The sequence below is a fragment of the Urocampus carinirostris genome, chromosome 12 (genome assembly GCF_059441175.1).
Source record: "Urocampus carinirostris isolate Australia breed hairy pipefish chromosome 12, RoL_Ucar_1.0, whole genome shotgun sequence".
In the NCBI taxonomy this organism is placed as follows: domain Eukaryota; kingdom Metazoa; phylum Chordata; class Actinopteri; order Syngnathiformes; family Syngnathidae; genus Urocampus; species Urocampus carinirostris.
The window spans coordinates 38,482,000-38,509,972 of record NC_142360.1 but is presented as its reverse complement, the minus strand read 5'-3'; the positions used below and the strand labels follow the sequence as shown (position 1 = coordinate 38,509,972).

At 41.5% G+C, this 27,973-nt stretch overlaps 1 protein-coding gene across 1 annotated transcript; it reads right to left on the bottom strand.

The window, feature by feature from the left end:
* Positions 1 to 327: 327 nt before the first annotated feature.
* hdgfl2 (HDGF like 2) lies at positions 328 to 27,323 on the bottom strand. The gene is made up of 16 exons (XM_088349306.1): positions 27,045 to 27,323; positions 22,646 to 22,722; positions 19,645 to 19,786; positions 19,197 to 19,385; positions 16,148 to 16,267; positions 15,999 to 16,073; positions 12,546 to 12,732; positions 12,385 to 12,472; positions 10,467 to 10,755; positions 9,483 to 9,607; positions 8,229 to 8,296; positions 8,080 to 8,150; positions 4,477 to 4,578; positions 3,208 to 3,361; positions 3,025 to 3,127; positions 328 to 1,252 (listed from the first exon to the last, which is right to left on the bottom strand). The coding sequence occupies exons 1-16, from the start codon at positions 27,114 to 27,116 to the stop codon at positions 1,156 to 1,158; spliced, it is 1,959 nt and encodes a 652-aa protein (XP_088205432.1). The 5' UTR covers positions 27,117 to 27,323; the 3' UTR covers positions 328 to 1,155.
* Between the last annotated feature and the right edge of the window lie 650 nt (positions 27,324 to 27,973).

The following is a 27,973-nucleotide window of genomic DNA, read 5'->3' as shown; positions in this document are numbered from 1 at the left end:
AAGGAGTCTCAAAGGGCTGTACAGACCAGACTATTGCAAACTACAGACTATTATGACACTATCCCCTGATCTAAAACCTACATGAGGGCAAGGAAAAATTCAAAAACATGTCATCTATATTAGTTAAGCCCTTAATCACAAGGAGTCTCTAAGGGCTGTACAGACCACAGACTATTTTGCAAACTAGACTATTATGATACCATCTCCTGATCTAAAACCGACATGAGGGCAAGGAAAAACTCAAAAACCTCAACGTGAGGAAAATGAACAAACCTTGTGCTATGCTTACACAATCATGCTGCAGTTTAAAGAACAAAGTCGTGCGAATTTCCCCATAATTCTCATTTATTACGAAACACAACATTTTTCGCATTCCCGTCAAAAACACGGGCGAAAAAAAACAAATTCACACAGACGGTAGCATGCGGAAGCAAAAGCATGCAGCTGCTCCGAAGAAGCTAACATACACCGCTTCCTGTTTGTACATCATATTTCATATTCGTCCGTCGCTACGGGAGATCTCCGCATTCCGGTTTCTGGAGTATGACATCTAGAAGCAAACATTACAGCGACGTGTATGTGAAATACTATTTTCTTCCTTTTTTTTTTAGCAAACATGTGAAAACAAAGCTATAAAAAAAAAGAAAACAATCAGTGGACCTTTCAACTCATTTCATTGCCTTCCACATAAAAAAGACACACACAAACTTAAGACAATTCGTCTCAAAATGTCAAGTACAAACAACGGTGCTCTTTGTAGCATTCGTCTATTTATATATATTATTAAAAAATGAATGATACAGAAGTAGGCCGACCGTTATTTAGGTGAACAATTCATCACGATTGAACATTTAATCGAGGGCACCTCTCGCCAGGGAGTTTGCAAGTGCATGTGTTAAACTTTTGCGTACAGTATGTGAAAGTTTAAAACAAAACAAAACAGGAAAATAACCTAAAATGACACAATCGAATCGGAAAAGACATTTCGGGAACTCAGATGTAGTTTGCAGCTCAAACTATCGTGTCTGAAGTCGAAAGTGTCAATAGCGTAAGCAGGGACATAGAGCGGGGCGGTGGGGCTCGGGTTGCCGTGTTATCGGCTTCGGTCTTGCTTCTACCTTTAGCGCTTGGTCCACTGCCATGGGCGTGTTTTGATTAACTCTCAGTAGGCGACGCCTTCGTTTCTGCGGGAAGGTTGTTGCTGTTTGCTTGGGTGTATTCGTCGGTATGCTCTGGGCTGTCTGGGGTCCGTCTGTACCATAATAATAAATAATAATTAATAGCAGGATCTAAAAATTAAAATTGAAAAAAAAAACAGACATTAAGGCTTAATATGACAAAATAATATATAATACTACTAATAATAATAGTAAATTAATCCTTAAGAAATACATTAATCCATAATCCGCTAGAGCTGCACTTAAAGGGACATTGTGTATTACCTTACCTTGAGGGATATGACATCATTGTCAGCCGTCTTGCTGCTAAGTACCCGAAAAACTAAAAATCTAAACAAAATGGTCACTTTGAGTTTCTGTTTCGTAGTATTTTTACTTGTCATGTTCAGGAATAGGGGAGCACAGCGGCGCATTGGTTAGCGCGTGTGCAGCACAGTTTTGAGGTCATGAGATCGAACCTCCTGTGTGGAGTTTGCATGTTCTCCCCTTGCACATCCCCAAAACATGCATGTCAGGTTAATTGGCCGGTCCAAATTGTCCCTAGGTGTGGATGAGCAAGTGAATTGTCCGTCGATGTGTGCCCTGCTCACTGCCTGAAGATAGGGGTGCTGGGATGGACTCCAGCACCCCCGCGGCCCTACTGAGGATAAGCGGTGTAGATAATGGATGGATGGAATACTTTTTTCAGCTTCGTTTTTGTGATTCAATTGGACACATTTTAACATTGTAATTGAAGAGATTTCTCCAATACTCTGCAGGGTTTATCAGAGCAAAAATTCAAGCACTTTTTTTAAAGACTTTCAAAGACATTTTCTAATTCCTCCAGTACCATTAAGAAAAAAATCCAGTGTGGATCGTGTATTTTGCAGTCGCAAATATATCTGCAATATACACAAGCAATTTTTTAATCTTGCGTGTGTATTTATGAAGACATTACATTTTCAGATGAAGGGTAAATCCCAAATATTTTTGTTTTTGAGACAAATCTCCCCCCCGTTAACCCCCCAAAAAAACAAGGGATCTCTGTATACAGTACTGTAAAACCTTGTGTATAACACGCACTCAAACTTTTGAGTTATTTTTAGGTAAAAAAAAAGAAAAAAAAACACATTCTACACAAATAAATACGGTAATCGTGTTTTTGAGGAAAAATAAGATGTAACAACCATACAGACCCAGGAAAAAAAATTACGTTTTCTTTTATCCAGGGCTGGGGCCGGAACCCGATCCAGCATTTTAGTAGTTAATTATGCAATCCCCATGGCATTAGCTTTCAATCTAAAGTGAGCTTTTACCCAGGGGCGTAACCAGCTAGTTTTAGGGGTTAATTCAACCTAAGCATTCCCCAAAAATTATAGCAGGTATGAATCTCTCATTCCCTTAGTAAAGAACAGGAAAACTTAAATATGATGAAAAACGCGAAATAAAAAAAAAATAAAAAAGGGCAAAAAAACGCAGCGTCGGAAATACTCCACCACGAAATAGTCCCTGGCATGCCCATGGGAGGAGTCGGCACACCATCTTGCGGAAAGAAGTGGGCCGAGAGGAGAAGGCTAGAGCACTTCAGAAAGGCTTCCCAGAGACTCCAACGACACCAATTCGACTAATTCGGCCATTTTCGATGGAGTACACTTAGTTTAATTGTTAATGAAATTATATCTGCCCCCGTGTGAAAATGTCAGCTTTTCTTGTTCATCTTTTCCATCAAGAAACGAGCGCGCATAAATTGTTTGGTGAATGTAGGTTGTGTTTGGTTAATGGAGTCAGAGAACTCATTCGAACAATTTGGTAAACGATAAATTTTGATATTTAAATGGGAATTCAAACAATTTCCCATCATATTCACCTGATTGGACTTGAATCGTGGTCGTTCCTCTCGGCTTCTGCCGTTTTATCTTCTCCATTTTCATCATTTTTCTCTTGCGATTCTCCGTTCACAGTTGTGGACTCTGCAAGGACACACAAAACCTTTTAGATTAAATTCTCCTTAAAAACACATTTTTATCATTATTTTCTCAATCTTTTTTACTTGTGTCTTGGGTCTCCTTCGCATCCTCCTCCTCGTCTTTGTCGGTTTTGGGTTTAGCTGCAGTCTCGGCCTTCCCCATGAAGCGAAATTTTAATTTGTTGTACACCTCGCTTGCCTTCTCCATGACTGCGGAGCTCGCCTTATACCGCCGGATCTGGGAGTTGGAGAACACCATACAAAAACCTTTTAACTTTGTGTTTTTTTAAAGCCCAAGTGTGCAAGATTTGACCACTAGAGGAAGCTGTTGTCTGAAGAGAACGAAATCCAGTGCCACGGAGCACAGCATAGCAGCAAGATCCCAGACAAACATGGCAGCTTCACACACTTTTATTCAATCGCTTATGACATCACTAAATTTTCTATGTCAGGGTTTATACACCCTTTTCATGTGTACAGCAAATAAGCCAAGGACAAAAATGACTTCTACATTCTTTGTTTAAAATAACTCACTTTGGAATGGATGGAACGACAGCGTCCCCTTTTGGACAGTTCCTGAATGTACCATGTATATCTAATTATGTCTGTTTGGGGGACATTCTCAAGTACAGAACATTATGCAAATTGCTCACTTATTTGGCTTTCTAACAAGTTTAGCAACTTCAAACACCATCGTCTGATACTGGTGGTCTCATATCTGAGACCACAGCCAAAAAGGCATGATCTGGTCAAGCGTCCCTGGTCCATATAAAACGAGTAGCTGATCGATAGCTCGCTCTTTTTCCTTACCTGCCTGACTCATCACACTGTGGCCTTGAGTTAAGCACGTGGGCCATATGTTGCGACTCACCGGAGCAAGAGACCAAATCTCTCCACAACACAAGTAAGATGACGGCTTCAGATGTAACTCCGTGTTTGCTGGTTCTTGGGAATGAGCGTTTTTTTTCTGTATAAGGGAATTTCCCCAAATCAATTAGCATTATAGTGGAAACTTTCTTCTTGTGCTAGTAACTTCCAGATTTTCAGCGGTCAAAAACTCCCATAATCTCCGGCGCCCAAGACACCCCTCCCTTTTGTTTTCATTCATTAATTCTCTGTGTTAATATCAGCCTGGTTCATTGAATCAATTTTCTTGGGATTAGCAATTCATATCAGGACTCAAAGAACTCAAAGTAATAATGTTATTTTTTTTTTAATCAGTGTAGGAAGTTCTAGCATTGTTCAGAGAAAAAAAAAAGATTTACGGTGGAGCACAAGCAACACCTAAGGGCAAATTAAAATTCAAGCTTTTTTTCCTGGATTTCAAGCGCCCATACCAACCCTGCTACAAACCTTTTTAAGCGTGGCGATGACGTCGACGTTCTTGTGGAGGATCTGACTGGTGACGGGAATCGCTTCCAGTTCTTCCAAGGCTTGTAGACACCGCTCGATATCCTGCATGGTACACAGGGGCACTTTATGGAAATAGATCAATGCGGTATTTTCCACACTACTAACTAAATCTATTATCCATATCTTTGGAATCACTGCATTTTCAGTCGAGTTCCAGAGCTATAAAATCGTCATTAAAATATGGTAATTTTTTTGTTTACTGAAAACTCCTTTTACATACTGGAACAGTAGAAAAAAAACATGAACCATATCATATTCATACGTGATAATTCTTACATTTTAATGTAACAGAATAATGTCGGAATGTGAAAAAAAAGTAGAAATGTGAAAGAACCTTTTGTCTATTCTGTTATATGTATGTAACAGTTATGTAAATAAAGAAAATCCCCTAGATATGAATATAATTTACAAAATATAAAATACTACTGGAACAATAAAACCTGACATGTATCATCGTAATAGGACTTTTCCTAATAAATGTAAAAGAATAAGCATTCATTTTCTGCTTCAAGTTGTCTCTTAAAGGCAGAGCATGTTTAAGAGCAGAGAAATCTGCAAATAGGCAAAACAACATCAGATGATTGATGAAATTCTTAGTAATTGGTTCATACCAGGGGTCGGCAACCTATAACACGTGTGCTAGCAGCGGCACGGCAAAATAATAATGATTTTTTTTTTTAAGCGCATTTACTTGAAATTTAGACATTTTCAGTTGCGTTCCGTGTTGTTCAGAGGCTTTACGATCGCGCCACTCCTCCTCTGCTCGGTTTGTGACCGAATGTCTGTGCGGCGCCGAGAAGAGATCCGTGTTTTAACCCAGCCAACGAAACAGGCTCGCGATAAACAAATGAATCATGACGGCTCCTCCAGCGGAAAAATGTCGTTCTTTTCAGCCAGCGTGAACAGAAAAATGAGGCTTTGAGCCAAAAATGACCGTGCTGTTTTGTGCATTATACCTCAAGAGCGTTGTACCTCGCACATCAAGGGTTAAACATCAATACGTAACGAATCATGAACATGAATTCAAGGATGAATCTGACAAGGCAGAGACATTAAAATGCGCTGTGTCCAGGTACGGCAAACAAACACAGACCCTGAAAACGTTCGTCACTGCTACAACCACCACCACTGAAGCAAGATATCACATTGCTCACTGCGTGGCAAACCACAAAAAAACATTTATTGATGGAGAATATATTATATATGTCACTTGTTTTTTGATTATAGTTCATTGTTGATGAAGAATGGTTGATTCTTGTGGTCAAAAGTTGAAGTCATGGATGTCTACAGGACTTTCCACGCGTTGCTCACATTCATTATGTAGTTGATTTATGAACAAGAATAGTAATAGATAAATGACCTATTTATCTTCTACGATTTCAATGTCTATCCATGTTGTGTATTTGGACTAGTGTAAAATGACAGCTCAGTTGGATATAAAAAAAAAAAAATGTTGTGCGAGTCATTAATCTTGGTGTGGCACACAGATTTGTGTGGCACTCCACACCGAAAAGGTTGCTGACCCCTGGTTCATACCATCGTATTTAAATATTCGGCAAAAATCTGAATAAACATTAAAAAAAATCGTATGGGTTTACAGGTACGATAGAGTTGTTTACGTCACGTATTTCGGGATCATGTCACCATTCAAAATAGAGACATTTTCCCTCTTAAAGTTGTCTCTTAAAGGCAGAGCATGTTTAAGAGCAGAGAAATCTGCAAGTAGGCAAAAAAACATGATGAAATTCTTCGTAATTGGTTCATAGTATTCAAATATTTAGCAAAAATCTGAAAAAACATGAAAAAAATCGTATGGATTTACTAGTACGATAGAACCTTGGGATCTGGGTACCCCGCCTTGTGACATTTTCACTTTACAGTAAGGAATAAGATGCATTTGGACCCCTCTTTTTCACCCTCCTCCGAGTAGTTTACGTCACATATTTTGGGATCATGTCACCATTTAAAATAGAGACTACCCTAAAATTAGATTGCGTTTATTTTTCTCTTGTGATTGGTCAAAATGCATTTTTAGAAAAAAAAATGGTCGAGTATTTAAAAGGTTAAAATTCTGTTTTATATATTGTTTTTTGTAGATCTATTCATATTTTAATTTATGTTTCCTAAAAACACCCATGTAATCAGTGTACAACATCAATTTCTGGTAGTGTTTCAAGTTGTGATGAGCAATTTTTAAAATTATTATTATTATTAACATCAGGAATACAGACCTCTTGTAATTAAGGGGTGTACAAAAAAACCTGACTTGGTTGTGAACCCAATAATGTGACATGGCTCTATATTCTTTTAAATAATAAAACTTTGTAAAATTTAGTTACCTTTTGTGTTACAAAGTTTCACTTCCCTACGCCATCTTGCGACCAGCATTATTCACTTCATTTAAACATGTGATTTCTGTCCAAACCAATCAGATTTGTTTAATGTAGTCATGTGATCTCGCTTAAGCCAATCAGATGTGCGGTTTTATGCCGGTGTTTTCAATAGATGATTCTCTAGCCAGGCAGCACGGCGGCACAGTGGTTAGCGCATGTGCGGCACAGTTCATGTCTTGGGAACCTCCTGCGTGGGTTCAAATCCAGCTCCAGACTTCCTGTGCGGAGTTTGTATGTTCTCCCCGCGCTTGTGTGGGTTTCCTCCAGGCACTCCGGTTTCCTCCCACATTCCAAAGACATGCATTTCAGGTGGATTGGCCGGTCCAAATTGTCCCTAGGTGTGAATGAACGAGTGAGTTGTCTGTCCCTGTGTGCCCTGCGATTGGCCGGCAACCAGTTCAGGGTGTCCCCTGCCCACTGCCCGATGATTGCTAGGATGGGCTCCCGCGACCCTACTGAGGATAAGCGGTGTAGCTAATGAGATGAGATTCTCTAGCCATTGGGGGTGTGCGATTCCTTCCTGAGTTGATCTTGGAAGCACGCGCCTCTGATAGAAAACTTAATCTTTGACTCAAGAGTGTGTCCTTTTCTTTATCCTAATTCAATCTCAAGTTTTGACATTTTAATGACGATTATTTTTAGAATCATGATCCGCGGGAACCCTGTTATTGAACAGTAATCCAATTTTAACAGGTATTTGTTTCATGTTCTGATGCTCTTTCATGATTCATCCCAAAAATAGTCTCTGCTTAGGATCCGCGGGAACCCAAATATGTCACTGCTAATGGCATTGCACCAGTTTTCATTGCACTTTTGTTCTGATGCGCTTAAAATGAGACCAAACCCTTATAAATATATGCCTGGTTGGGTTGGATCCCTTAGCCATTTTCCTGTGGTGTGTCTTAAGCAAGTACAGCCTGGTGGCGCCCATCCCTCTCCAGGCCAAAAAGTTCTCCTAAAATGTCTCTAATCACACAAGGAAGTGGGGGCTCCTTGATGTGTGGACAAAGATCTGTTCAAAGCCATTCTTGCCATCAAAAAATCATTCCCAGAGGCTTGATACTTACTGATCATTTCACCAAAACACTGTACGATATATCATTTCCATTTTTATAATTCGACTCATTATTATCGTGAAGGGAACACTTACGGGATTGTCTACTTTCAGTGCAAACTTGATGTCCGTGTGGAGTTTCTGAAGCTTTTCTTCTGGCGACGTTTCTGAAGTGGGATACAAAGAAACAAACGTTCGAATTCCCAAGTTGGAGTACAAACTTCTGTGAACCTGTTCTTCCTTACCCTTTTTCTTTTCTACTTTCCTCGGGGGAGGCCTCTCTGGTTTGTGTCTAGGTTTTTCTGGCTTAGACCTAAAATAGAGGAAAAAGAATCAAATCCAGCTCCAGACTTCCTGTGCGGAGTTTGTATGTTCTCCCCGTGCTTGCGTGGGTTTCCTCCAGGCACTCTGGTTTCCTCCCACATTCCAAAAACATGCATTTTAGGTGAATTGGCCGGTCCACATTGTCCCTAGGTGTGAATGAGCGAGTGAGTTGTCTGTCCCTGTGTGCCCTGCGATTGGCTGGCAACCAGTTCAGGGTGTCCCCTGCCCACTGCCCGATGATGGCTGGGATGGGCTCCAGCACCCCCGCGACCCTACTGAGGATAAGCGGTGTGATGAGATGAGACTTGGTTTACTCTTATTAACTCATTAAATGCCAGACGTTGCTCTTAAATGGGAATTTTTGCAATGTTGATTAATTTTTGAAGTTCTCAGAAAATTAAGTTCTGTAGCTTTAAAGGTGTAGGACATATCAAAAGAAAGCTTGAATTATCTTGAAATGAAATGCTTTTCAAGTCAATGACTTCCCAAAGCGCTTTACAATGTGCTCCACATTTCCCAATAGCGGCCTTGCAGCCATGTAAGGGGCTAACCTGCTTATTGGAGGTATTAGGGGTTCAGTGTCTTACCCAAGGACACTTCGACATGTAACACGGACGAGCCGGGATTCGAACTGGGATCTCTTGATCCCAAGACGAGCACTCTACCTCCTGAGCTACTGCCGCCCCAAAATCTTTTATTAGAATAAAAGTATGTATTTTTTTTACCATTGTTTAACAGCTAATCATTGCTAAGTTTCTTGAAAATACTCGTTTCCAAGAAAAATGGCTGCATTTCAAGAACAGCTTAAATTGATTTGTTATACCTCCAATATCTAAAAAAGAGCACTTAGATAACAAAATGTCATCGCAAAACATAATAGATGCATGAACTTCTCAAGAACTTTTAAGCTCCTGATGTTTCTGGCGACGTGAGCCAAAGATTTTGGTCACTGGGGGGCTGCTCAAACACTCTCAATCGCTGGATAGAGGAAGCAACACAAGGAAGTGGGGGCTCCTTGATGTGTGGCGAAAGATTTGATCAAAGCCATTCCTCCCATCTAGGAAATCATTCCCAGAGGCTTGATACTTACTGATAAGCACCACCAAAACCTTAGGGCTGTACATATTTTTAGATACATGAAGAAAAAAAAATGTACTTGGAAAAGTTTGACTCACCTGGCTCTGGACTTTTCCTCTGACTGTTTGGTTTTCTTCTGTTTCTGCTCTTTCTCCTTCCTCTCTCTCTCCTTCTTTAGTCGGCCTTTGTTTTGGTTGTCTGACTTCTTAGCTGGTTTCTTTACCTTTTGACGGATTCAGAGAGAGGTAATACAATTATTTTGGAAGTTTTGAACAATTGTTAGGGATGACTTCCTAGAATAAGGGTATTTCTAATGTGCAAATTTCTCTGGTACAGCATTTATTCACCTCGCAAAGACAATATCAAAATTCAGGGATTTTCAAGGATTTCAAGCACCCGTACACACCTTGAAATTTCTGGCCAATTTAAGGCTCTAAGTCAAGAAAATACAGTCAATAAAATCTAAAAAATGAAGGATTTTATACATTTGACTACAGAGATTTTTGTTTGATCAAATACAAATTACATTTAAATGCAAAAGATATTCACTGGCTGAGCTGTGGGGCGAGGTCAATGCAACCTAGTGAAGAATGATGTTTACAGGAACAGCGGGGAACGTGGACAAAGGGCTGATAAGATGATCAGCACTTCTCCACGCAGACGGCCCTGGTGACGTAGAAACGCTCGGGGATGTTTTGACCATTTCAGACATGGAGGCGAGGGGGCTTTCCTGGCACGCCCATGGGAGGAGCCGGCACACCATCTTGCGGGGGGAAAAAAAACGTGGGCCGGGAGAAAGAAGCGAGAAGATCGAGAGAGGAGGCTTGGCGGAGACTCGAGCGACACAAATCGGCCATATATTCGATGGAGTTCACTTAGTCAAATTGTTTAAGAAATGAAGTCTGCCCCCGTGTGGAAATGCCGGTCTCTTGTCCATATTTTCCCATCAAGAAACGAGCGCGCATTGTTAGGTGAAGTCAGATAACTCATTTGAATCATTTGGTAAACGGTACATTTTGATATTTTAATTCCTAACACAAACAAATGCGATATTGAGTTAAACATCAGCAATCTCCTTTTACCTCAGCAGGACCCGAAGAGTCGGAATCGGAGGGTGCGGGGATGGGCGGCGGAGGGGGCTTCTTGGACCTTTTGAGCGGATGATCGTCAACTCCTTCGTCGGAGCTGCTGCTGCTGCTGCTGTCCTTCTTGTTCTCCTTCTCTTTTTTGCGTTTCTCCTCCTCTTCCTTTTCGCGTTCCCGAAGCCGGCGGAGTTCCTCGGCTTCCTCCCTTTTCCGTCGCTCCTCCAGTTCTCGCCGTCGTTCCTCGTCTCGTTTCTTCCACTCGCTGATGCGGTCCGGCTCGCTGTCGCTATAGAGTAGACGGGGGAAGAAGATGGTCATGAGATCGAACCTCCTGTGTGGAGTTTGCATGTTCTCCCCGTGCTTGTGTGGGTTTCCTCTGGCCACTCTGGTTTCCTCCCACATTCCAAAAAAACACATTAGGTTAATTGGCCGGTCCAAATTGTCCCTAGGTGTGAATGAACGAGTGGATTGTGTGTGCCCTGCAACTGGCTGCCAACCAGTTTAGGGTGTCCCCTGCCCACTGCCCGAAGACAGCTGGGTTGGGCTCCAGCACCCCCGCGACCCTACTGAGGATAAGCGTTGCATATAATGGATGGATGGATATAAGGGATCAGCAATCTTTTTGAAGCAGAACAATGCACGTAAGAACAAACAAAAATGTACGTTAAAAAAACACAAAAATACCAAACAAAACTCACGTAAACACACAAAAATGTACGTTAACACACACAAAAACGTTTGGAAACACGCACAAAAATGTACGTAAGAATGCACAAAAATGTATGTAAAAATGTATCTAAAAAAACATATGTAAACACACACGAAAATGTACGTAAACGCAGGCATGAAAACGTACGCAGGAAATATGTAGGAAGACAAAAATGTAGGTAAGCACACACAAAAACGTTCGTAAACATGCACAAAAAAGTACGCAAAAACACAAAAATGTATGGAAAAACGCACAAAAGCGTACCTCAACTAACAAAACGTATGTAAACACACAAAAAAGTACATAAATGCAGGCATGAAAATGTATGTAAAAAAAAAAAAAAAGACGAATGTACTTAAGCACGGACAGAAATGTACGTAAGAACACACAAAAATGTACCGAAAATACACAAAAACGACAAAAAAACTCACCAAAACACACACAAAAAAAGTTCGGAAACACGCACAAAAATGTATGTTAGAACACACAAAAACGTACCTAAAAAAACAAAACATATGTAATCACACACGAAAATGTAAACACAGGCATGAAAACATATGCAGGAAAGCTTATGCAAAAATGTATGCAAGCACACTCAAAAACGTCTGTAAACATGCACAAAAAAGTACGTAAAAACACACAAAAATGTATGAAAAAACGCACAAAAGCGTACCTTAACTAACAAAACGCATGTAAACACACGAAAACGTACATTAACGCAGGCATGAAAATGTATGTAAAAAAAAAAGACAAATGTACATAAGCACGGACAGAAATGTATGTAACTAACTAACAAAAATGTACCTAAAAATACACAAAAATAGTTCGGAAACACGCGCAAATATGTACGTAAGAACACACAAAAATGCAGGTACAAACGCACGAAAACGTACCTCAAAACGTCACACGATTATGGGCTTGTCATGTGAATCGCATCACCCCCTACTGGTCGCACCCAAGAGGACATCTCTATTTAGAAAAACCGGATTTATCGACTCAGCTCACTGAGAAGAGCCAGCTCTTTGGGCGACCCAACTCACACAAAAACGTACGTAAACACACGTTCCTATTTTCTCCGATTTTGGTCTCCCTTTCCCCAATAAACCAAAGGATCCAAGCTGCTAAGTTTGTTTCCGTATGGTTTACCCTTGAACTTTAGCGCTCTAACTCGTTTGCGATTGAAAAAAATTCACGAAGCAATCTGACCTGTCGCTGTCCGACGACGAGGACGCCGCCGTTGGCTTCGGGGGCGGAGCTTTAGGTTTCCGTGCCCTCGGCTTGGCGGCGGGTTTCTCTGCAGACGGGAACGAAGAAAACCGGTCGAAAACGGAACAAAATCCGCCATTCATACAATCTTTCAACCTTACCCGCAGGTTTTTTGCGAGCCGGCGGAGCCTTCTGCGGCGGAGGGTCCGAATCAGAGTCCGATTTGGAGCCCGACTGAGACTCGGAACCGGAGACGGCCGGGCGGGGTTTCTCGTCCTCGGAGTCGCTTTCAGCCGCTTTCTTGTTGGATCCCGAGTCGGAGTCGGAATCGGAGTTGGAGGAATCTTTCTGCGAATTATCGAGAAGAAATCTTTATTTGGGATGCATAAAAACTGTCTTGTACAGCGTGCGTTTCTTTTTTGCCTTCGCCTTAGTTTAGTTAGGTGATTCTGACTTTTCCTTTGTGTTTTTCGCCACGTGTCTTGCAACTGGTATAATAATGTCCAGCTCCCCCCAAGTGTACGGACTCCAAAGGCTTCCAGTTTTGTTTGGTCCAGGTTAACCCTGCTAATCTGAGTTGGATAAAACTTTCTGCGAATTATCGAGAAAAAAAATCTTTATTTGGGATCCATAATAACTGTTACAAATATCTTGCCCTGTCTTTTACGAAATATCACATTTTCAATTTTCAGTCTTCACAACAGCCGATGAAAATAATTACCGGTAATTAGATTTATAACTGGGCAGCACGGCAGCGCAGTGGTTAGCGCGTGTGCGTCACAGTTCTGAGGTCATGAGATCGAACCTCCTTTGTGGAGTTTGCATGTTCTCCCCGTGCTTGCGTGGGTTTCCTCCCACATTCCAAAACTATGCATGTAAGGTTAATTGGCCGGTCGAAATTGTCCCTAGGTGTGAATGAGCGGGCGAATTGTCTGTCCCTGTGTGCCCTTGGTCTCCCCTGCCCACTGCCCGAAGATAGCTGGGATGGGCTCCAGCACCCCCGCGACCCTACTGAGGATAAGCGGTGCGGATAATGGATGGATAGATTAATGACTGTCCCCTGTTAGCAACACAAGAAAGATCATCGATATCGATACATACATATAGGGATTCTGTGTAATATTTGAAAGCTAGAAATCGCTTTATTTCATCATGCATGTGAAAACGAGTGCTACAAAGCACAAAGAAGAAACAAACTGCAGAGACGTTTTTTGTTCATTCAGAGTTCCTACGGCTTGAGGCAAGCTCAATCCTTTTAAAGACTTTTTAATGGCTTTTGAAGTCAAATTTAAGACCTAGTTGACAATTTTTTATACAAACGTTTGTTTATTTATTTATTCTAAATTACATTTTGGTCCGGTTGAAAACTTTTCATTTTCAAAACATATACAATAAATAAAAAAGGATGTTTGCAGTGCATCGTGGATCCTCAGTCAAAACTAGCCGAAAACTACTAATGCCAAACTCTTCAAGATAGAATAGACCTTTATTGTCATTGTTACAAAATGGGTTGAACATATTGTGACAACGAAATTGGACGTGGCACTCCAGGTTCACATTTAACAGTGAGGATAAAAGAAAACAAAGGAGATAAAGGAACAAAGAAGATAAGGTAATAATTTTCTACTACATCCATAAAGCATGTTTTTGATGATGCATGAAAAATGACGTTTAATCTAAATATTTTTAGTTAAAACAAATGTGTTTACAGTTTTAAAGATTTTCAAAATTTGGATTTAGGTTATTTAAGGCCTTGTTTTCGGAGTAACGGATTCAATGCTTTTTAAGACTTTTCAAGGATCTTTGGGAACCCTGTTATTGGGCCGTGATCCAATTCCAACAGGTATTTGTTTCATGTTCAGATGCTTTTTCGGGATTCATCCCGAGAATGTATTGTATTCATGGGGGGCTCGGAACGGATTAGCGCATTTCCATTCAAAATGCGTCTCAGCTTACAAAGTTTTCAGGTTTACGGTGTTACTCCCGAATGATTTCCATAGATAGAGGCAGTGTTCTGGTTTGCCCGCGTCCCTGCTTCCTAAGACGCATCATTTATGCTGGGGACGCATCGTCTCAAATCAACGTGCGTCCCCGGGACGCAGCTTTTTTGACACAAAATTGTCATTATTACCCGATTACTTTTTTCTAACAAAGATTTATCGCACTCCAAACTTTTCGTCAGGCAGATCCGCCATTGTTGTTTTGGTCTCGCGATTCGAGTTAGCGTCTGCACGCCGATCTCGGCCAACGAGATCATGTCATCGTTGTGGTGGTTGTCGTCGAGGGAAGGTGAAAATCAACACAAAACTGGTAATTTCTTCAGTGTCAGTAATAAGTCGAAACATAATGCAGAAAGTGATAACAACGGCAATCATTCCGGCACGAAAAAACGGCGGAGTAATTCAACCTGTACGTTTTTGCCGTACAGAGTACGTTTATGATGCATTTTAAAACGTGTACGACGTACAAAAAAATCCGTACGGAAAAACACCGACTATCACGAAACGGCAAATCAATCAAGTCAGATGAGTTCCAGTTGTGTAGTGAAAGGAAGTCCGTCTTTTTTTTTTTTTAGAGAACCGGCTTTTTTGGCTCAACTTATTAAAGAGAGCCAGCTCTCCAACGGCTCACTTGCTTTGATGATTCATATTACGAATTATGTTGTATAAAGAGGTTAAGAAAAAAAAAGGAAGTATAAAAGGAGAAAATGAAAAAAAGACAGGTTTGTGGTTATCCCTCTAATCAGTATATTACCAACAATAATTTGATGCAGAAAATGAATTCATAATTTGAATAAGAAAATGTATTATTCTACTTAATTATATTGTATTTTTTTCCTTCTACGGTGAATGTCCAAGCTACTTCATTTTTGAACCTTTTTTATAATAATCCTCATTCATGTCGAGCAACTCAGTATCTCACAACAAAATGTTCATTAACAATATATATGATATAAGGAAACACATGTACAATATAACATGTTAAACTACATCAATAAACACATTTGAAGAAAATATGGTATAAGATCATTTTGTAAGGGAAAATACAACATTTTGTAAGGGCATGGAGCCCTGGAGCGCGACAGGTATGGAAATTCTTTGAAAGATCGCGGAGGCAAGGAAAACACATGTGTTCAAGCTAACGATTCGACGAAAGAAAATAAACAAAAGAATACTCCTAGCAAGAAAAGGACTTTTCTGCCCAAATGGACTTAATTATATTCCTGGTGACGCTATGAGGAGGATGATAATGGATTGGACCTTGAGAAGGCATTACAACTGTGGCGGGACAGCAAACCACCAAGAATATATGAACTGAAAAATCTGAAGTGATTAAAACTGCACGAATATATAGACTACTATTTCAGCAATATTATTTTGTACAATGTACAATATTTTTGTGAACTGAAAAATCTAAAGTGATAACTGATTTGTATTACCAATAAACTGTGAGGATTAAAACTAAATGGATATATAGATTTATATTATATATTTGTAGCCGATTTACGATTTCAACCTGGATAAGACTAAATTTTGGAGAGCCATAGATCTCTGTTGGGACCCATAGATTTTGGAGCATGCGAGTCCCCGGGACCCATCACTTTTCACTGGTACCTTTTTCTTTCCTTTTCCTGCCGTCGGTGCTTTCTTTCCACCTCGCCCAACTGCTTTCTTCTCTGGAGTAAAATCCTGTAAAAAATAAAAACGAATTGTTTTATGTTTTCGTTCCTTCTCTTTGTGTCCTATGCTTTTGTCTTAACCACCTGGTCGCTGTTTTTGCCGGACTCCGACTCGGAAGGGGTGGCTTCCGACCCCGACGGGGAGCCGCTTTCCTCGTCTCTGTCGCTGGATGAGCGGCGGGTCTTTTTTGGCGGAGGCGGACGCTAAAAGACAAAAAGATGAAAAAAACAGAAAATGCAACAAAAAACACCGCCTATAATCAGGGTTCCTACGAGGGCCGCACGATGAACCGAAATCGACATTGCGATGTGACGTAGTGCGATTGTGTCGTCGCATAACACTGCGGTTTTTTTCGAGGGATTTAGAGACGGCAACCTGAATAAAGCTTCCCAGAAGAGGGCGCTGTTTACTAAACGTAAAATCTCAATGCAAGAATTAACAGAAGTGAATTTAGCTTTTTGGAGAATCTGGACCGTTTTGGTCTCTTTCGAAAGGAAGAGCACTGAAGTTTTGTCCCAAACTGAAATAATCCTCGCAAGTGCTACTAAACAGGGGAATCTTATGGGCTCAGGAGGTAAAGCGCTCGTCTTGGGATCAAGAGGTCGCAGGTTTGATTCCCAGCTTCTCAGTATTAAATATTTTTAGGGGAAAAAAAGAAGAAAAAAAGCACATTATACACAATACTGTCATTTTGTTTTCGAGGAAAATAAATGATGTCCCAACCAGTGTTCCCTCTAAGCTGCACGCGTGCGCAATTGTGCACTGCTCGCACATTCTCAGCGCACAAGAAAATTGAGCCAGCGCACAAAAATCAGGGCTCAAAATTACTTATTAAGAAGTGACTTAAGTCAAAAGTTACAGTTCATGAAGGTAAAAATACACGGGTTACCCTGACGTTGTGTCCTAAATGCGGTATTTTGAAGTCGAGTCGAAGTAGAACGAAGTTGAGTAAAGTTAGTAGTTTTTCGAGAAGCGGCTCCTTCGGCTCACTAAAAGGAACCGGCTCTTTCGGGTCCTAAACGGCTCTTCAGGTTGTTTTTGCTTCTTTCATCCCAACATGACCAAATATTATGTAAATTAATGCACAAAACGACTTAAAGAAAGGGGGGAATAAAACAAAAAAGAAAAAAAATACCAAAATGAAAAAGTAGTGAAAAGCTGAGGAAAAAAAGAAACAAAAGGAAGAGAAAAAAAAAGAAAAAAGTAACAGCAAGGAAAAAATAAACACAATGAGATTTTTTTTTAAGGAATTAAAAAAAAAAGTAGAAAAAAAACGTGAAAATTAAGAATAATTTCAAATGATATCAAGTGAATCTTGTTGCCAACATTGTACTTCCACTAAAAAATGCGCTTAAGTACAGTTCTGTATCTTGTAACCGACTCAATAAGCCTCGAAAAATGTTAGTATTATGCGACAAAAGATACCAGGAAAAAAAGAAATGGAAATCTTCTGAAAGAATTGTTGTAAAAACAAATGACGTTTGTCGGCCGTACAACCTTTGCAATCATACATGAGTCAATTCATTCAAAAGAGAAAAATAATTTTGCATTGCCGGAAACTCAGCAAAATGTAACATGATGTCAAGTTTTGGACATGTTCGATAATGACTTAGTTGCCACACTTGGGATTGCCGTTGCTCACTGTTGTTTCGAGCGTTGCTCACCGACTTTGTGTGAACGCTCAGACCCGTAAGGAAAATTACAGGGAACATTGTTCACAACCTTACAGACCCAGGGGAATTTTTTTTCTTTTATCCGGGGTAGAGGTAAGATCTGTCAATCATTATGTCGAGCCGGTTAGGCTTCTCTCTCACTTTAAAAAAAAAAAAAATATATCCTTTTTGGAGGATCTACACAGCATGCACTTTTACTCCAGTAATTAGTTAGATAAAGGACATTCTTACCAAGCAATCAGTTTAACTCCAAATCACTAAATCCAAAGAAGTTTGACTCCTCTGTGTTAAGGTAAAAGACGCACGGCTTCCTCCCTCCACCTCCCTGACGTCAGACATCATTTTCTTCTTGCCAATAGCTTACCAGCTTTACAAACTTTCTGCTTTTTGGGCAAATCCTTCACCATTTGCCGCTTGTATCTTCAGTAATTGATTTGGTGCCATTTTGTTCAGTTTCACTTTTGTTTGCTGCACTTAAGCGCCAAATTTGACATTTAGGCACTGCGCTTGATTTGAGAGACTCAGCTCAAGTAAACCCCAAGCTGCGTCCTAAGCGTTTACTTCGGCGGCAAATTAAAGCTTCGGGTTTATTTCGGGCTTGTTTAGCGAATTAAGTTAATCCGTCGGGTTTGGGCGGGTTCGGGTTGATATAGCCCTGACATATACACAGGGTTCCTACAGCTTAAGGCAAAATAAATTGAAGACTTTGAGACTTTTTGAAATGAATTCAAGATCAAGTCTACAAAAAACATAGGCGGTAGAGCGCTCGTCTTGGGATCAAGAGATCGCAGGTTCGATTCCCAGCTACTCCGTGTTATATGTCCAAGTGTCCTTGGGCAAGACACTGAATCCCTAATGCCCCAGATAAGCAGGTAGTTGCATGGCTGACGCTGCTATCAGTGTGTGAGTGTGTGTGAATGGGTCAGTGTGAAGCAGATTAGAAAGCGCTTAGGGACTTGAAAAGCGCTATACAAATGCAAACCGAGCAATAGCTCGAAGCCTTACGTGGTCCAAGATCAAAGTTGACAGAACGGTGGGAGGCAATGAGTACCAATGTTGTAAGTCTTAGGTATGACTCGGCCGAGGCTTGAACCAGCGACCTCCCAGTCTCGGAGCGGGTGCCCTACCATCTAGGCTACCGAGCTGGTATATGATAGAATTGTTTAAGAAATTAAATCTGGCCCCGTGTGGAAATGCCGGTCTCTTGTTCATTTTTCCATCAAGAAATGAGCACGCATTGTTAGGTGAATATAGGTTGTGTTTGGTTAATGGAGTCAGATAACTCATTCGAATAATTTGGTAAACGATGCATTTTAATATTTATTTCCTAACAGTATGCAATTGATAAATGTTACTTCAAACAAATATAAAGCTTATCAAAGTCTTATTTCTAGAATCACGAATTCAATGCCTTTCAAGACTTTTCAAGGATCTGCCGGAAACCTGTATGGAGGTATACCTTGGTTGCAGGCGGCTTCCTCTTCACCCCGCCGCCTCGCGCCTTCACTTTCACTTCGCTCCCCGAGTCCGAGTCCGAATCCGCCTCGCTCGCCGACTCGGCCTTTTTAGGAACGGGAGCTTCTTCGTCTTTGTCTTCGTCGCTTCCTCCCTCCGCCTCATTGCCCTCGCTGTCCGACGAGCTGGCGGGCTTTGGATAGAAGAACCACGAGGTTTAAAAATCTTTGATCACGTGACCCCGATTTTAGCTAGCCTGCATTAGCTCCCTGTTAGCTTAATATGTGCAATTAGAACCATACACAGGGTAGGATAGAGACCATAGGAAAAACTCAAAAACCCCAACATGAGGAAAATGAAGTAACCTCGAGAAGGGACAAATTCAAAATACAGTTCCGACATTGGGATCGCAATTTAATGTATGGTTTAACTATTAAAGGCAGGCGACTTACCGCAGGTGGAGCACTGTAGGAGGCATGTGGATTATTCTGGATCTCCCATAAGCCTTCATTGAAACCTTTCCTTTTGTTGGGTTTCCCGTAGCGATCGCTGTACTTTTCATAAGCGAAAAGGTCTTTGGCGGCCAGAAACGCACTAGGAAACGAATGTAAAAAGTAGAAAAAAAATAAAATATGAAATCAGTGAGAAAAATACACAATTGTAAGGGAAATCAAAGTTTGGTTAAAGTTTGAACGTGCCTTTTGAATGATTTTATCCTTAAAAGTGGCTTAAGGAAGCCAAACATTATATCCAGGTGCTTATTCTTGCAACAATTGTTGCCTTCTTGGGGCCTGCTAACTATTAAATCAAGATGACCTTCGCTTTGGTGCTGGGAAGTCCGAGGAAGCGCTTACATTTGTATCCCCTTGGGACCCGCTAACTAGTGATCAAGATGGCCTTCGCTTTGGTGCTGGGAAGTCCGAGTAAGCGCTTACATTTGTATCCCCTTGGGACACGCTAACTAGTAATCAAGATGGCCTTCGCTTTCGTGCTGGGAAGTCCGAGGAAGCGCTTACATTTGTATCCCCTTGGGACACGCTAACTAGTAATCAAGATGGCCTTCGCTTTCGTGCTGGGAAGTCCGAGGAAGCGCTTACATTTGTATCCCCTTGGGACCAGCTAACTAGTAATCAAGATGACCTTCGCTTTGGTGCTGGGAAGTCCAGGGAAGGGATTACATTTGTATCTCCTTATCTCCCTGCTAACTACCGTAAATTCCGGACTATAAGCCGCTACTTTTTTCCCAAACGTTCAACCCTGCGGCTTATTCAGTGATGCGGCCGATTGATGTAATTTTTCTAATAGCTGCCAGCGGCGCTCGAGTACAAAAGGTAAGATTTAGACCGCTGGAATATATGCGCCGAAGAAGACTGCAATTTCTTAGCTTGTGCACAAATTAAATTAGCGTAGACACATCCTCACCATGCAAATTGCAAAAAAAATGCACATGACGCAGCTTTCAAGCTAAAAGCAATCGAGCAGTCCGATAAAGAAGGAAACAGAGCAACTGCACGTAAACTTTACTTTACGAGCGTGTTGCTAGCGTGTTTTTGAATAAGGGAGCGTGGGATGACGTCTATATGACAAAGTCTCGTTCCCGTACTGGGGAAGACGACTTTGATGACGTCAGTTATAAGGAGGAAGATGAGGACGTGATTTCTACAAGTACCGTATGTTTTTTTTAACAGAGCCGTTTACTGTGTTGCGAGCGTGTTGCTAGTAGCGTTTTGCTACCCTTCACAGGCACGGTTTGGGATGAAAGTTATAATATTATTATTAAAGCTTTGAAAACTCTCTCGGCGTACCGTCTTTCTTTGTAAATATGTGTAACCATGTATAATATGTATTTGCAACTGTATATTTTTGTAATGTATTTATTTTAGAGACTTATTCTGATATGGGCGAATCAAAAAGAAGGGGCAAAAACGGGGGCTGACTGGAAATGGAGTAAAGGTGAGACGTGTTTTTGGACGCAGCAGACAATAGTGGATATATATTTTTTCCACCCTTACCTTTGGAAATATACATTTTTTTTCCTTGGATTATTTTCAACGGGACCTGGACTCTGCAGGTCTGCATCAAATGTTAAGTGCCGGTATCATTTCCCTTTCATTCTGCCCGCAGTGGTTATTGGACTGTGTACTTTATATTCAGTTACAATCGCGGGACTCAAAGTCGGGTTTGGGTTAAATTTGAGTTTGTGTTACATGTTTTAAGATAGATAGATAGATAGATAGATAGATACTTTGTTCATCCCCGAAGGGAAATTCACATTTCCAGCAGCATCCCTGAGCTGAGAACAATCGAGAACAATCAAAAATAACACGGGAGCTGCTGGAGTGGCTGCCATTCGTGACGGCGCCGGAAGAAAAGATTCAATTTGAATCATGTACAAACAAACAAACAATTGAATCATGTACAAACAAACAAACAAAATATTCATGTTTCAATAAGTGGAGTGTTAATAAAATTGGGGGAAAATAAGTTCTGATACTGATATAACCAGATAAAGGTGGGCGCATGCGGCTTATATACAGGTGCGCCTTGTGTAAGTTCAAAAGCGGTTGTCCACCTAAAATGTGGTGGGTGCGGCTTATAATCAGGTGCGCTCTATAGTCCGGAATTTACGGTAATCAAGATGGCCTTCGCTTTGGTGCTGGGAAGTCCGAGCAAGCGCTTACATTTGTATCCCCTTAGGACCCGCTAACTATTAATCTAGATGGCCTTTGCTTTGGTGCTGGGAAGTCCGGGGAAGCGCTTACATTTGTATCCCCTTGGGACCTGCTAACTACTAATCAAGATGGCCTTCGCTTTGGTGCTGGGAAGTCCAAGGAAGGTCTTAAATCTGTATCTCCTTGGGACCTGCTAACTAGTAATCAAGATGACCTTCGCTTTGGTGCTGGGAAGTCCAAGGAAGGTCTTAAATTTGTATCTCCTCGGGACCCGCTTACTATTAATCTAGATGGCCTTTGCTTTGGTGCTGGGAAGTCCGGGGAAGCGCTTACATTTGTATCCCCTTGGGACCTGCTAACTAGTAATCAAGATGACCTTCGCTTTGGTGGTGGGAAGTCCAAGGAAGGTCTTAAATCTGTATCTCCTTGGGACCTGCTAACTAGTAATCAAGATGACCTTCGCTTTGGTGCTGGGAAGTCCGAAGAAGCGCTTACATTTGTATCCCCTTGGGACCCGCTAACTAGTAATCTAGATGGCCTTCGCTTTGGTGCTGGGAAATGCCAGGAAGCCTGCTCAAGAGTTTGCCTCCCTCCATTTCTTTCTTTTCTTTTCCTTACTGCTCCTTTATCATGCTCACACGCCATCTAGCGACCATTATTCACTTCATTTAAACGCGTGTTTTCAAAATTTAAATAAACCGGACAGAAATTAAAAATCGGATTCATCGATTACGAAAAGAATCGTTAGTTAACGGCCCAAAATGAAAAGCCTTGCACTTACGTTTCATGAGTTCCGAAGAAGAAAATGGGAATTTTATTCGGCGGAGGCTTCACGGCACCATCGGCAACATCTTCGATCTAAAGGATACAGGACAGAGAGTCATCAGCACCACCCGGGAAATCATCGGCTGCTCCCTGCCCAGTCTAAATGACTGGTTACTTCCTCGTGGAAATCAATGCGGTAGACAAGGACGGGAAACTATACGAGAAAAAAATGAATGATATTGATATGCTTGCCCTTCATCGATAACCGTAGTCAACTTTGTATGCGTTGAGATTGGACATGGCACCCCAGGGGAGAGCGTGGAATAAAGACTTAAAGGAGAAAACAGAAGATAAAAGACTTTAAGGATAATTAGGTCAAAGATATTAACAACCTAGTGCTTCGAAACGGGTCCCGGTTATAATTATAGTACGATCGGAAAGAATGGTGGAAGGGTGCGAAGCATGCGGCCCACGGGCCAGGTTAGACCTGCCAAGGGTTCCAACCAGGCCCGCTAGACATCAATGAGAGGAGCACAGGAGAAAAATGACTGGCTGTTTGAAATGTGTCCACTGGATGTCCCCAAAGCCAGGCACCACTCACAAAGCAATCAGAGCTGTATGTATTTCTCTCCGTCTGTCTTTATCTCTGTCTTACTCTTTCTTTCTCTGTCTCTTTATTTCTTCTCTTGTTCTCTATCTCCCTCTTTTTTTTTTATCTTTCTCTGTCTCTTTTCTTTCTCTATTTCTTCCCCTCCTTTTCTCCATTTATCTATCTCTATTTCTCACTTTCTTTTTTCTGTTTCTCTTTCTCTCCCTTTATCCATCTCTATCACTATCGCTTTTTTCGGTTTCTCTCTCTTTCTCTCCATTTATTCATAACTATCACTCTTTTTTGTTGCTCTCTCTTTCTCTCCATTTATCCATATCTATCACTATCTGTTTTCTGTTTTTCTTTCTTTCTCACCCTCTCTCCATTCATCCATCTCCATTTATCACTCTTTTCTGTTTCTCTTTTTTTCTCTCCCTCTCTCATCTCTATCACTATCTCTTTTTTCTGTTTATTTCCGTTTCTTTCTCTCCATGTATCCATTTCTATCACTTTTTTCTGTTTCTCTTTCCTTCTCTCCCTCTCTCATCTCTATCTCTTTTTTCTGTTTCTTTCCGTTTCTTTCTCTCCCTCTCTCCATGTATCCACCTCTATCACTTTTTTCTGTTTGTCTTTTTTTCTCTCCCTCTCTCATCTCTCACTATCTCTTTTTTTTCTGTTTCTTTCCGTTTCTTTCTCTCCCTCTCTCCATGTATCCATCTCTACCACTTTTTTTCTGTCTCTCTTTTTCCCTCCCTCTCTCCATTTATCCATCTCCATTTATCACTCTCTTTTTTCTGTTTCTCTTTCCTTCTCTCCCTCTCTCCATCTCCATCACTCTCTCTTTTTTTCTGCTTCTCTATCCCTTTCAATATTTCTTATTTTTCCTTTCATTTTCTTTATGTCTCGCTTTCTCTTTCATTGGGTTTCTCTTCTCTTTTTTGTCCCTCGCTTTCCTTTTCTTTTTTGCTCTCTTTCATTTACTCTTCGTCTCCTCTGTTTTCTTTGCTTCTTTTTGCCGTTTTCTCTCTTTCTTGTCCCTCTCCTTGTCTATCCTTTACTCTTTGTTCTTATCTTTCTTTCATGATCTCTCTCTCGATCCCCTTCTCTCCGTTTCTCTTAAATCCACTCGTCCAACCCCGGTGAGATTTTTACCCCCTACAGCCCGGGCCGTCAATCAGGCGGCCCGCGGGCCAAATCAGGCCCGCTAAGGGATTGAATCCGGCCCGTGAGACAACACTCAGAGACGCGCAGGAGAAAAACAAGCTGCAGGTTAAAATATGTAAATATTGTATTTATGTATTTCTCTTTCTCTCTCTTTCTTTCTCTTTCTCTCTCTTTTCTCCACCCCTTTTCTCCCATCTCTCTGTCTCGTTTACTCTCTCTTTTTTTGTTGCTCTTTGTTTCTTTCTCTGTGTCTTTTTAACTTCTTTTGCTCTAACTTCCTTTTTTCTCTTTCTCTCTTCCTAACTTTCGCGCTTTCTTTTCTCTTTTCTCTCCTTCTGTCTTTCTATTTCTCTTTGGATTTCTTTCTTCCTCTCCCTTTCTTTTCCCCCTCTCTCACAACTTTTATCTCTTTTGTTTCTCTCCCTCTCTCTTTTTTCTCCACCCCTTTTCTCCCATCTCTCTGTCTCTTTCACTCTCTCTTTTTTTGTTGCTCTTTGTTTCTTTCTCTGTGTCTTTTTAACTTATTTTGCTCTAACTTCCTTTTTTCTCTTTCTCTCTCTTCCTACCTTTCGTGCTTTATTTTCTCTCCTTCTGCCTTTCTATTTCTCTTTGGTTTTCTTTCTTCCTCTCCCTTTCTTTTCCCCCTCTCTCAACTTTTATCTCTTTTGTTTCTCACGCTCTGTCCCTCTCTCTCTTTTCTCCACCCCTTTTCTCCCATCTCTCTGTTTCTTTCACTCTCTTTCTCTTTTTTTGTTGCTCTTTGTTTCTTTCTCTGTGTCTTTTTAACTTATTTTGCTCTAACTTCCTTTTTTCTCTTTCTCTCTCTTCCTACCTTTCGTGCTTTCTTTTCTCTCCTTCTGTCTTTCTATTTCTCTTTGGTTTTCTTTCTTCCTCTCCCTTTCTTTTCCCCCTCTCTCACAACTTTTATCTCTTGTTTCTCACGCTCTCTCCCTCTCTCTCTTTTTCTTTCTTTGTCCCGCCCTCTCTCCTTTTCCTTCCCTCTTTCTCTTTTTTCTTTATCTCTTTTTCTTTAATCTACTAGTCCGGCCCCCGACAGAATGTTTGTTCTATGGTGTGCCCCCCGAGTTAAAATGAGTTTGACACCCCTGCCCTACAGTGTGTCCCCGAGCTATGTTTGACATCGTTGTAATAGTGGATTTAAAATAAGTGGAATATTATTTAGCTGCAATAACATTCAACTGCAGCAAAATATATACAGTATATATTGAAGGACTTCATATTTTATTTATTTGACAATAAAGGATTTTATACAATTTTCTACAAGTTAAATTTTTTTGAATGCGGTGGGGATTTTTCACAGGGAAGGCTTGGAAAAACAGCGAGAACGGGGACAAGGGGCGGACGCCGAAGGAGCATGTGACACGGGAAAGGAGACATTGTTTGGAGAAGTTGATCTGATAAGCTTTCTTGTTGTGAGTTTTTTAGACGTGGCGGCGCCTTTCGGCGAGGAGGTGGTGAAGCTGGCAACTGACCGGCCCCATGGGAGGGGCCTTCGTCACGCACCAGTCAGACGAAGTGGCGACTAGGTGGAGGCCACGTGGGGAGTTTCTGGCCCGCCCATGGGGGAGGAGCCAACACCCCAGCTTGTGAAAAGACGTGGGCAGAAGACAGAAGATGGATCGAGAATGAGAGGGCGGCTCGAAGAAGACTAATAAGACTATCCATCCATTATCTGCACCGCTTATCCTCAGTAGGGTCGCGGGGGTGCTGGAGCCCATCCCAGCCATCTCCGGGCAGTGGGCAGGGGACACCCTGAACTGGTTGCCAGCCAGTCGCAGGGCACACAGAGACAAACAATTCCCTCGCTCATTCTCACCTAGGGACAATTCTGATCGGCCAATTAACCTGACATGCATGTTTTTGAAATGGAGGAAACCGGAGTGCCCGGAGGAAACCCACGCAAGCACGGGGAGAACATGCAAACTCCACACAGGAAGGTTGGTAGCTGGATTTGAACCCATGACCTCAGAACTGTGCTGCACACGTGCTAACGTTATTGTTATTGTATAATGACTTGTTTACCCGACTGCCCATTTTGCACATCTGGTTAGCTGCTCCTCTTGCACTCTTTGCACTACTGTATAATACTATACATAGCTATAAATTATTTAGCATATTATTAGTACTTCAATAATTTAACTCAGTACAACATTTATTTATATCTGAACATTCAAGACAACTGTGCGGGTCAGATGTATCGACATTTCGTTCTGTATACACGTGTACAAGAATGACAATAAAGTATATCTGAATAACCACCGCGGCGCCCTAGTTAGACTAATTCGACAATAATTCGGCTAAATTCGATGGAAAACACTCAGTAAATTTCTTTAAGAAAATAAATCTGCCCCCGTGTGGAAATCCCGGTCTCTTGTCACTATTTCCCCTAAATTCAGAAACGAGCATGCATTGTTAGGAGAATGAAGTTTGTGTTTGGTTAAGGGAGTCCGATAACTCATTCGAAAAATTTGGTAAACGTTTCTAACGCTCGTTTATGGTGGTGATGGCCCCGTGGAAGACGAGACCGATATCACGTCGTGCATGTACGATAACTGAAATGGATCTAGAAATAGGAAAGCGCGAGGGTTGCGAGGATGTGTTCCCCTCCTCCTCCGTCTCCTCCTCCAGCTAGCTTACTTACCCTGGCCGGCCAATGGGGGTAGCCTTTCATTTTAGCGAAGACCAGATCTCCGGGCTGAAAGTTGTGCGGCATGCTCCCGCTCCCCTCGGCGGCCCTGCTAGCAAACGTGGGAATATAAGCCGCTCGGCCTTCGGTGCGTCTTACCCGGTTGACGGGGGGCCGAGTGGAGGAAGAAAACTGGAAAACGACGGCGTTAGCTAATGGAGGCTAATGGTGAACGAAGCTAAGCGTTACCGCGAGAGCAAACAAGACGAGAAGACGACCGGGACTTCCGCTCGGTGTTCTGATGGCGCCTTCAGAATAAAAGACTTCCGGTTTGGAAGTGAAACGCACTCTTTTTTTTAATACTGCGATCCGTCCATTCATTATCTGCACCGCTTATCCCCAGTAGGGTCGCGGGGGTGCTGGAGCCCGTCCCAGCAACGTTCGGGCAGTGGGCAGACACAGGGACAGACAATTTGCTCGCCCATTCACACCTAGGGACAATTTGGACCTGCCAATTCACCTGAATTAGAGAATTAGAGAGGGAGATATAGAGAAAATAAGAGACTAAGAGAGAGGGAAAATTATGGAGAAAGACAAAAAGAGAGCAATTTGGCCAGTGAGGGGTAAACAATAGAAGGAAAGAGAGAGGAAGAGAGAGAGGGGCAAATAGAAGAAAAGAGAACAAGAAAAAGAAACAGAGAGAGAAAGAGATAGAGAGAGATAAATGGCTGGGAGGCAAAAATAGAGAGAAACAAATAGAACAATAGAAAACAAGAAAGACAGAGAGAGGGGGGGGGAGAAAGAGGGAGCGAGACATAGAGCAAGAGAGAGAAGAACAGAGGAGGCAGAGAGAGAGAGAGAGAGGGGCAAATAGAAGAAAAGAGAACAAGAAAAAGAAACAGAGAGAGAAAGTGATAGAGAGAGATGAATGGCAGGGTGGCAAA

What these genes read in the sequence shown, in the direction of transcription:
- hdgfl2 (XM_088349306.1), bottom strand. Translation starts at nt 27,116, where the DNA reads ATGCCGCACAACTTTCAGCCCGGAGATCTGGTCTTCGCTAAAATGAAA. An exon ending in CCTACAGTGCTCCACCTGCG is followed by an intron (nt 19,386 to 19,644) that starts GTAAGTCGCCTG and finishes TTCTATCCAAAG; the next exon opens with CCCGCCAGCTCGTCGGACAG. An exon ending in CACGATTCAAGTCCAATCAG is followed by an intron (nt 1,253 to 3,024) that starts GTGAATATGATG and finishes ATTATGGTACAG; the next exon opens with ACGGACCCCAGACAGCCCAG.